The sequence below is a fragment of the Phaseolus vulgaris genome, chromosome 5 (genome assembly GCF_000499845.2).
Source record: "Phaseolus vulgaris cultivar G19833 chromosome 5, P. vulgaris v2.0, whole genome shotgun sequence".
NCBI classification, from domain to species: Eukaryota; Viridiplantae; Streptophyta; class Magnoliopsida; order Fabales; family Fabaceae; genus Phaseolus; species Phaseolus vulgaris.
This window is the reverse complement of record NC_023755.2, coordinates 24621072-24630800: the sequence shown is the minus strand read 5'-3', so window position 1 is coordinate 24630800 and position 9729 is coordinate 24621072. Positions and strand designations below refer to the sequence as shown.

Below are 9729 nucleotides of genomic sequence, written 5' to 3'. Positions count from 1 at the left end.
CCGAACGTTTCATGACTTTCAATGCGCTTTAAATGCTAGAGTAGTTTAAATAGGACCTTGAATGTTGGGAACGGGGTTGGAACTTTTGGCAAATTTTATGAGAATACACTCTAGTTGCTTGCTCGAGTCTTGAGACTACGCACAAGGGACTAGAGAGGTTGTTTGCCAGAACAAGAAAATATACACAATACACAGTTCCTTTTTACCACCTTCAGAGTACCATCCACGGTGCTCCGATACGGAGGTGCAGAGTTTTGATGTTTCTTGCTAGCTGACTTGAGCGTCGGAGTGCAAACGGCCGCTAGGGCGCCCATTTGTCCTTCTTTGCAGGTATTTACAGATTGCTAGAGGGAAGGTGTCCCTAGCCGACGAGCAAGGTTGCGCACAAAGACGTACCCAGGTCAACCGGCCGGAACATTTGGCGCCCACCATGGGGCCGATTTAAAACATCAGTCCCATCACAAGCAACGAAGACCTACCGGAGTTGCCATAACGTTAGCGAAGTTCGAGGAAACAGTGAAGAATGAGGGCCACCACTAGACAAGGTTCCGCACGCGCGGCGAGTGAGGAAATGTCCATGCAGCAGGTCATGGATGGCGGAATCGAGGGTGGAACAAGAACGCAAGCAGGCGGATCTCACAGACTCGCGTGCGAGAAACGAAGAGCTCCATCGTGTAAATGAAGAGTTGCGCTGGGGTTTGAGCAATAACCAAGGGCAACGTGAACAAGATGAGACCGAGCGCCTCACCCCACCAAGGGAGTTTTCCACACCCTTCTCGCAGGAGATCCTGGATGCGGTAATCCCCAACACGTTCGTGGGGCCCAAGGTGATCTTCACTGGGATGGAGGATCCTGAGGCGCATCTCACTGCATTCCACACGCAGATGGTGTTGGTAGGCGGTTCCGATGCCGCGAGATGCAAGCTCTTTATGAGCACCTTGACGGGGATGGCAATGGATTGGTTCATCAGCCTTCCAAACGGCCATATCACCTCCTTTCAGCAGTTGTTGCAGCTGTTTAGAGAGCAATACTTGGCGAACAGGGCCCCGCCGCCAGTTTCCTACGACCTGTTTTTATGTAAAACAGTATCAAGGTGAGACCTTGATGGAATACATCAACCATTTCGGGGCCCAAGTAGTAAAAGTTGGTACCTCAGAGGAGCCTATGATCGTGTACGCATTCAGAAAAGGCGTATGTCCTGGCCCTTTTTGCGAATCCATTATTCGCAATCGCCCTAAGACCTTCGCTGAAATACGGCATCGGGTGATGGAGCATATCGCCTCCGAGGGAGAGGTGTGTGAGAAGCGCACCAGCGTCGTACCCTCGCGCCCGAAAACGCAGACGCGGGCTCAAACCGTCAGGGTCAACGAGACCACAACGGGGAGAAAGAAGCCAGAAGGGAGACGCCCCTATGAGACTAGAAAACCCCAGCCTAGGGGTCCGGCAGGAGGAGATCGCCCGGCCAGGGAAAGGGCGAGGCCAGCGAGGTACCACTTTGTGGTGGAATTGAAGGATCTGATTGCCGTGCCCAATATAGCTGAAAGGTTGAGGCGACCGGCGAAGACTGACAAGGTGTTAGGGCCTCGTAAGGACTCTTGGTGCGAGTTCCACGAAGCTTTCGGTCATCACATCGACTACTGCCTGTCACTGGGTTACCAGCTAGATGAATTGGTGAGAAGCGGTTTTCTGAAGGATTATGTAGCAGAGCCCACCGCGACCGTGACCACGACCCTGCCAGCACCAGTGGAAGAACAAGCGCACGAGATGCCTGTCCTTGGCGAAGTCCACACCATCGCTGGTGGCTTCTTGGGGGGAGGGCCCACTGCCTCCCAACGGAAAAAATATGCGAGGGGGGTCAATTCCATTGAAGAAAGAATCTCGGGTGACCCGTGGGAGTCAGACCTCGTGTTCAGGAGGGCAGATCTACTGGATGTTGTTCCGCACGACAATGACCCCGTGCTCATTTCGATCGTTAATTCTGGCAGAAAGGTGCACAGGGTTCTAGTCGACCAAGGAAGCTCTGCAGATGTTATGTTCTGGTCGACATTCAACAAGTTGCGGTTGTCTCCCGACCTTTTGAGACCCTACACAGGGTGCTTATATGGGTTTGCTGACAACCAGGTGGAAGTTCGAGGCTACTTGGAATTGAGGACAACGTTCACAGATGGAGAGGCCTCGCGTACCGAAAACATCCGGTATTTGGTCGTAAACGCCAATTCTGCCTACAACATCTAGTTGGGCAGACCGGTGTTGAATAGGCTGAATGCAGTAGCCTCCACGCGCCATATGAAGATGAAGCTGCCGGATCTCAGTGGCAAGGTGATTGTCATCAAGTCGGATCAGGAGGAAGCGCGAAAATGTTATGAGAACAGCCTGAAAACGAAGAGAGGCGTGTTTATGGTGTTCGAGCGTCCCCCAAGTGCAGACGCGATGATGGAGATAGAGCCCTTGATTGAGGCGACGCCCACAGAGTCAACGCCTAGCCAGGCCACATCCGTGGGGGCGACGCCCGAGGCAGACGCGCACACGGAGGAGGGGTCTGATGACACATCGCCCATAGAAGGATCGACACCTGGAAAATGCTACCGGGCGATGCCCATTAAGGAAGATAGCAGGGATCAGCCGGCGGCTAACGTGGTGGAGAGGCAGATAGGCGGCAAAACGTTTAAGCTGGGACGTTTGTTGAGCCAAGAAGAGCAGGAGGAGGTGGCAGAGGTGATTTCACGCCATTTAGATGCTTTCGCATGGTCCGCCTCAGATATGCCGGGCATCGACCCTGACTTTCTATGCCATCACCTTAGCATGGATGCCACAGTCCGCCCTGTGCGACAAAGAAGGAGAAAGTTTAATGAAGAGAGGCAACTTGTGATAAAGGAAGAGACGCAAAAGCTGTTGAGTGCTGATCACATCAGGGAGATCCAATACCCTGAGTGGTTGGCCAACGTCACCTTGCTTCAGTTTTTATCTTCTTCCCACTCAAAGTGCAAGACCAAGGGGTAAAGAGATAAAAGACAAAGACTCGAAGTAGCGATAGGTGTCGCCGAATGTATGCATCGCCAAGAAGGCGGCATCGCCAAACATACGTGTCGCCAAGCGTACGCGCCGCCAAGGGAGGGGCGTCACCAGACGCAAGCGTCGCCAAGAAACATAACGGAGGAAATGCGCACAGTATGTTAGAAGAAGCGAATGCAGACGAGAGTGAGAAAAAATAAAGGAACAGCGTCACAGAAATCAAAACATGGCACCAGAGAGTTAAGATTACAAGTATAGTTTGAGATAAAGGTAAATGAGACAAATGAGGCGAACAGGTACATGCCCTATGCTCATACGAAAGATGCAAACAGACCACTTTTCAGTGGCCTCCGGAGTCTGGATGGGAAGAGGACGAAGCTCCGTTCTCAGCCCTCAGCGCCTGGGTAAGTTGTGACCTCTGTTGCCGGTTTATCTTCGAACCTGCACCAAAGGAAACAAGCATGGTGAGGACACCACGAAACAGGACATGTAAAGACCTAGTAAAGATGAAAAGCGAGAACTTCTAAGATAATCTCTCGTACATATATTCTTCTCCAAGGCTTCGGCATTGTACTCCAAGCTAATCAAGGCGCCAGCGTCAAAGCCTCCCGCCTTGGCCAGGATCCGGCATGCCACCTGGTCGTTCAAGGGTAGCCTCTTGAAAGGTTTGGACTTCAAGGCTCTCGTCTCCCTCACCCAGTACAGTGGAAAACCATCCAGGGCGGAAGGCATGAGATTGGAACAGCAGACTTTAAAAAATCTACCCTTCCACCCTGTGAAGGAGTTTTGGAAGGGAGTTAGGAGAACCCTGCTGGGAACGTTGCTGAGGGTCACCTAGAGGTTGTTCCTTTGCCTCTTCACCTCGAAGAAGTGAAGAAAGATGTCAACCAAGGGTGCGCATCCCAAAAAGCCAAAGAGTACGTCGAAGGCTTTGACGAAAGCCCAACTGTTAGGGTGCAACTGGGCCGGAGCAGCGTTAATCTTTGTCAGTAGTTCCCTCTCAAACTTGGAGAAGGGCAGGCGCACGCCGACGCTTTTGAAGACCACCTGGTAGAAGTAGAAGAAGGGGACCCCATCGTTGGCCCGTTCGTCTCCGCACATCGGCAACCCTAAGGTGCAAGGAAGCACGGTGATATCGTCATCATGCCTCTTTGTGAAGGCACGATGATCGTAGGAGCACGGATCCCCCTTGTGTTCCCTTATGGCCCTGGTGGAGAGTAAGCTGGAGCATTCGTCGAGGAGCTCGCATGAGGCCCATGCATAAAGGTCCTTGGGGTTAACCCTAGGGGGAGGAGCATGGGAAGACATGTTGGCGCAAAGTATCAGCAAAAGGGCTGGGAGATCGAAGGAGAATAATGCGTTAGGAGTGCGGGGGAAAAACGCCAACTAGAAAGAACGCGGGAAGGAAAGACTGTGGAGGGAGACGAAGTCTCCAGAAGTAACTACGTTGCCTCCCCGATACCCACAGGAAGGAAAGACTATGGAGGGAGACGAGATCTCCAAAAGTAACGGCGTCGCCTCCCCGATACCCGCAGGAAGGAAAGACTGTGGAGGGAGACGAAGTCTCTAGAAGTAACGGCGTCGCCTCCCCGATACCCACAGGTAGGAAAGACTGTGGAGAGAGACGAGATCACTAGAAGCTAAGTGAGCCACCAGCAGGGGTGCTCCCCGATACCCATGATAGAGGAAGACCATGGAGGGAGCGACCGCATGGGGGGCTGCGAGCCTTCCCGGTGCTTGGCGTTTCTAGACACCCCGAGGACGATACGGCACTGCTGTGGTAGGCCTCTCCTTAAGCGTGGGCGCCAAGCACCCAGAATCAAGGGACAGATCGCCTTGGGGTTTGAGACACTCCATGGACGATACGGCGCTGCTAGACAGGCCTCTGCATGGGCGTGGGCACTGATGCGCAACCTTGTCCCGAGTGTTTAGGACCCAGAGCAGGTCTCAACTTTCGCGTTTGCAGCAAGGGCGGAGTAGCCAGCGCCTTCACGAGGCAGAGGCCTTAAAGATACGAAGGCTGAACAGATTTGAGGTGCACGTTAGAAGTGAGGCGGGATCACCCGACACAGCGAAAGAAACAGGTAAAAGTGCAGGTAAAGCAATTGAAGCATACAAAAATAAAGAACGAAGGTGAAAATATCTGCCAAGCAGTGCGCAATGCCTCAGAAGTATGCAAGCGTTATACAAGTGCAAATGGTTCAAAGATTTACAAGTTTATCAAAGGTTGGCAAGAACGAATATAAAGCACAAAAGGTAGAGGTGGCGACTGAAGGTTGGTGTTTCAGTCATCCAATTCGAGGGGCACGACGCGTCCATCGATGACATGGTGGGTGGGATCGCAATTAGAAACGTTGATCCCCGGGTTCTCGCAAGCGGCCTGGACCAAAGCCTCCTTGAATCCCTCCTCGAAGGTGCCAGCCATGTCATCGATGAGTGCCTTCTTGGCCTTCTCCAACTCCTCGATGGTAGAGTCCCCGGAGGCAACCTGCTTCTCTAGAGCCTCCTTCTCCACTCGGAGCCTGTTGACCTCAGTTTGCAGCTTGTCGTGGTCAACCTGGAGAAGGCCCAATGTCTTGGCCTGGGTAGCCATTTCCTCCTCCATCCACTCCAGTCTTTCGGCCTGCCCATAGCACTGATCCTCCAAGTCCTTCTAAAGCTCTTCGGAGGCCTCAGCCATGTCTTGGAGGTCCGTTATTTGAACCTGGAGAGATACTTCCCGGACGTAGAAGTCAGCCTGAAATTCCATCACTTCGCCCAGTTGCCTTTCAGCCTCCTCTTTGGCCTCTTGGGCCAACTTCAGAGAGGCTTGATAGGCCTCATTTTGGCGTCCCAAAGCTTCCCTCTCCTCCTCCATGGCGGCCACCTTTTCTTTCAGAGCCTGGAGGGCTTGTGTGTTTGAAGCGGCATTTCTAGCTTGGGCGCGCCAATCGAAAGCCACGGCCAAGTAGAAGGGCATTCCTTCTTTCCTGTCGAAGCCTTCTGGCATCAATCCTCCGTGGAAGCCCCTCATCAGATGCATGATGGGAGGAGGAAACAGAGGCAGGAACAGCAGAAGCCTCTGCTGGTGCTGGAGGTGGAGCAGACTCGGCCCCTTCGCCTTTTTCCTCTTGGACTACCACGGGTTGGGGAGAGGTGGCGCTAGGGGGATTGTCCCTGAAGGAATCCCCTCCCTGGGGTGATGCTGTTGGTAGGATGGGAACCCTAGCAGCCTTTCTCCTCTTGAAGACTACCCCACCGTCAGAGTCTTTGTCATCGGAGAGGATTTCCAACACCCTTTTTCCTTTGTCAAGAGGGGCTGGAGCAGGTGATGAGGCCACAGCCAGTGGGACTGCGGCGATGGGCGGAGGTGAATTGGGTGTTTGAAGTGCTTGGGGGTACGTGGGGGTGGTGAAGGTGGGCCTAGTGGAGTTTCGGTGGTGGTTGGTGTTGGTGAGGGCAAGGATAATGGGAGGTTTGGGTCAGCAGTGGGGATGGTGGAGGCGCCAGCCTTGGAGGCGCGAGCAGCCTTCAGTGCTCTCGCCAAGACCATCCTCTTGGATGAATCCATCACTGATCCTGCATTCAGACAAACCAAAGAACAAAGGTTAAAGCCACGCCAAACCAAGAACAAGGCGTCATTTACACACAAAGCACAGAATGCCAATCCCACTGCCAACGCAGTTATATAGATCCACAGGGCATGCAGGTAAATGAAATAAAAAGAGTACAAACGAACACTCAGCAATGAGAGATAAGAAAGGAAGCAAAAAAGGAAACAAGGAATGAGCCTCCCTACCAAAATAGGTGGACAACGAGTGCGCGTTGTACTCACACGCTATGAGCTTCAGCGTGTCAAAAACAATCCCCAGGCTAGCCAAGGCCTCACATACCCCTCGATCAGCAGAAGACAATTCGTCCAGAGCCTTAGGCTTGAGCAGCTTGGGATGCTCTGTCCAGTATAGGGGCAAGCCATCCAAGGCTGTGGGGTCCTGTTTGGCGCAGCACACCCTGAAGAATTTTCCTTTCCATCCTTTGTACGAGTTCTGGAAGAGGGACAGGATGATCTTGCCAGCGATCCCGGAAAAGCTCACCCAGAGGCTTTTCCCTTGCTTCTTCACCTCGAAGAAATGTAGAAAGACGTCCACAGAAGGAAGAACGCCTAGATACCCACAGAGAATTTGAAAGGCCCGAACAAAGGCCCATCTATTAGGATGTAGCTGGGCGGGGGCCGTATTGATCTCCGTGAGGAGTTCCCTCTCGAAGGGTGTAAATGGAAGGCATACACCAACGCGCTTGAACACAATTTGGTACATGAAGAAAAAGGGGGCCCTACCCCTGGGTCTGTCATCCACACAAACAAGTTCTCCCGGTGTGCCGGGGCGGACGGAGATATGGGCATTGTGGGTGCGTCAGAAGGCGTTGAAGTTGTATAAATGAGGGTCACCCCGATGGTTCTCCACATCCTCGAAGGTTGTCAAGGTGGTGCATTCGTTTAAAAGATCGTTAGAGGCCCATTTATAGAAGGCCTTATAGTTGGTCTTGGGGGGAGAACTGGACCTCGGTTTCGAGCGCACCATGATGCGGATAAATAGCTGAAGAAAGAAGAAAGGAAAAGGGTTTTAACAAGCGATACCAAGGCAGAAAGTGGAAGAGAAACCCTAGAAAATGCCACCCACGCGAAGAAACCCAGAAAGGGGGAGAAGAGAGCGGAGAAGGACGAAGGAGCGAAAAGAATGCAGAAACATAAACAGTCTCAGGCAGTTCATACACAGCAATGCAACACAATGAAGAAGAAGAGTCGTGGAGGTAGAAAAATGATACCTTTGAACGTGTGGGTCGGTGGTTGTTGAGGAAGCGCAGAGGGAGCAGCGATCGCTAGAATTTCAGAGAAAGAGAGATGAACAGTGGCGCACAATGCGAAAGAGTGAATAGAATTGTCTTTGGGGAGCGGGATTTCGAAATCTTAAACGTTACATTTGCAACCCAAGAGGCGCTAATTCGAGACCGTGCGATTGAGCCGCGTGTCAAAGGATTAGGCGCTCAATGGAAGCGCAAGAGACTCTTGAGGCTGACCGCGTGATGAACCACGTGGCGCGCGATTAAGCATGGCCCCAAAAGGTGTTGCCTTCCCCGTTTCAGAGGATGTCCAATCAGCCATTAAGAACACCCCAATCGTTCAGAGAATGTCACGTCAATAGTTTGAGGAGTGTCACGTCAGCAAGAATGACACGTCACCAGGATGCCACGTGGATGGCGTGGGCGAGGCCTTAGTCTTTTCGCTGAAGACAAGTCATCAGCTTAAGACTGGGGGGCTTGTGTACCGTCCCGTATCCGGGCGTTGACAAAGTCAAGGTCAAAGTCAATGTCGAGGTCAAAGTCAACATAAGGCGTCGCCCAGGTGAGGCGACGCCAAGTGCAAGCATCGCCCAGGCAGGGCGTCGCCAAGGTAAAATGTCACAAAAGCAAGGCAATCGCAGCGTTGCTCCCCGATACCCATGGGTAGGAAAGACCATGGAGGGGGTGACGCCAGGGGAAGACCTCAAACCCCGATAACCCGGGGTAGCATTAAAGAGAAGAGAAAGGTGGCTTCAAGGCCATAGTAATAGAGCCAGTGGAGAGCAATCTGACTCGTGAAGTGCTCATGGCGCCCCAGAGAAGCCCTTGGAATAGTTACGACTCGTGAGAAGGGTCACGCCCAGGGGTAGCCAGGTGCGGGGTACGAGAGGAAGGTAGATACGCTCTCAAAGCGAGTGACTAAAGGCTTGGGGGGATGAGTTGGCACCTAAAAAGTCACCCCTTGCGCAGATGCACTCCCAGGTAAGAGGACTCACACGAGAAAATACCCCCAAGTGGGGTCACGGTGCTGTGAGGCCCTCCACGTGTAATAGCAGCCAAGTCAAAACAGAAACATCAATGTGTCGGGTACAAGGTAATTAAAGTTATTTAAGTTAAAGTTTACGTTTCGAGCGTTTAAGGTACTTTAAATGCCTCGAGCGGTTTAAACGTCTTAAAAGCGCCGAACGTTTCATGACTTTAAATGCGCTTTAAGACGCTTTAAATGTTAGAGTAGTTTAAATAGGACCTTGAATGTTGGGAACGGAGTTGGAACTTTTGGCAAATTTTCCGAGAATACACTCTAGTTGCTTGCTCGAGTCTTGAGGCTACGCACAAGGGACTAGAGAGGCTGTTTGCCAGAACGAGAAAATATACACAATACACAGTTCCTTTTTACCACCTTCAGAGTACCATCCACGGTGCTCCGATACGGAGGTGCAGAGTTTTGATGTTTCTTGCTAGCTGACTTGAGCGTCGGAGTGCAAACGGCCGCTAGGGCGCCCATTTGTCCTTCTTTGCAGGTATTTACAGATTGCCAGAGGGAAGGTGTCCCTAGCCGACGGGCAAGGTTGCGCACAAAGACGTACCCTGGTCAACCGGCCGGAACACTAGCTATAAAGGTAACCTTAACAGAATTTGCAGAGGTACGTTTTCATTATGGCTCATTCTGCTAGGGTTGTGGGCTTTTCAGTACGGTCCTACGGAGCATATTTTCTCTCCGTTTTTTGGGTGTTCTTGTCACTGACTTGAGTGTCGGAGCGCCACCAGCCGCAGAGGCGCCACCGTGTGTTTTTCAGGTTCTCAAAGAGGCCATCCGTGGTGTGGACTTGGAGGGCACGTGGTGTCAAGCTGGTGAGGAAGACTGTGACGAGGCAACGCTCTTGCACTAAGTCAACCGGC

The 9729-nt window shown here is 52.3% G+C and overlaps 1 protein-coding gene across 1 annotated transcript; it reads left to right on the top strand.

Moving 5' to 3' along the window:
* The first annotated feature begins 1104 nt into the window (after positions 1-1104).
* On the top strand, positions 1105-2235 carry LOC137834175 (uncharacterized). Its single transcript, XM_068642238.1, has one exon. The coding sequence runs from the start codon at positions 1105-1107 to the stop codon at positions 2233-2235; it is 1131 nt and encodes a 376-aa protein (XP_068498339.1).
* The last annotated feature ends 7494 nt before the right edge of the window (positions 2236-9729 follow it).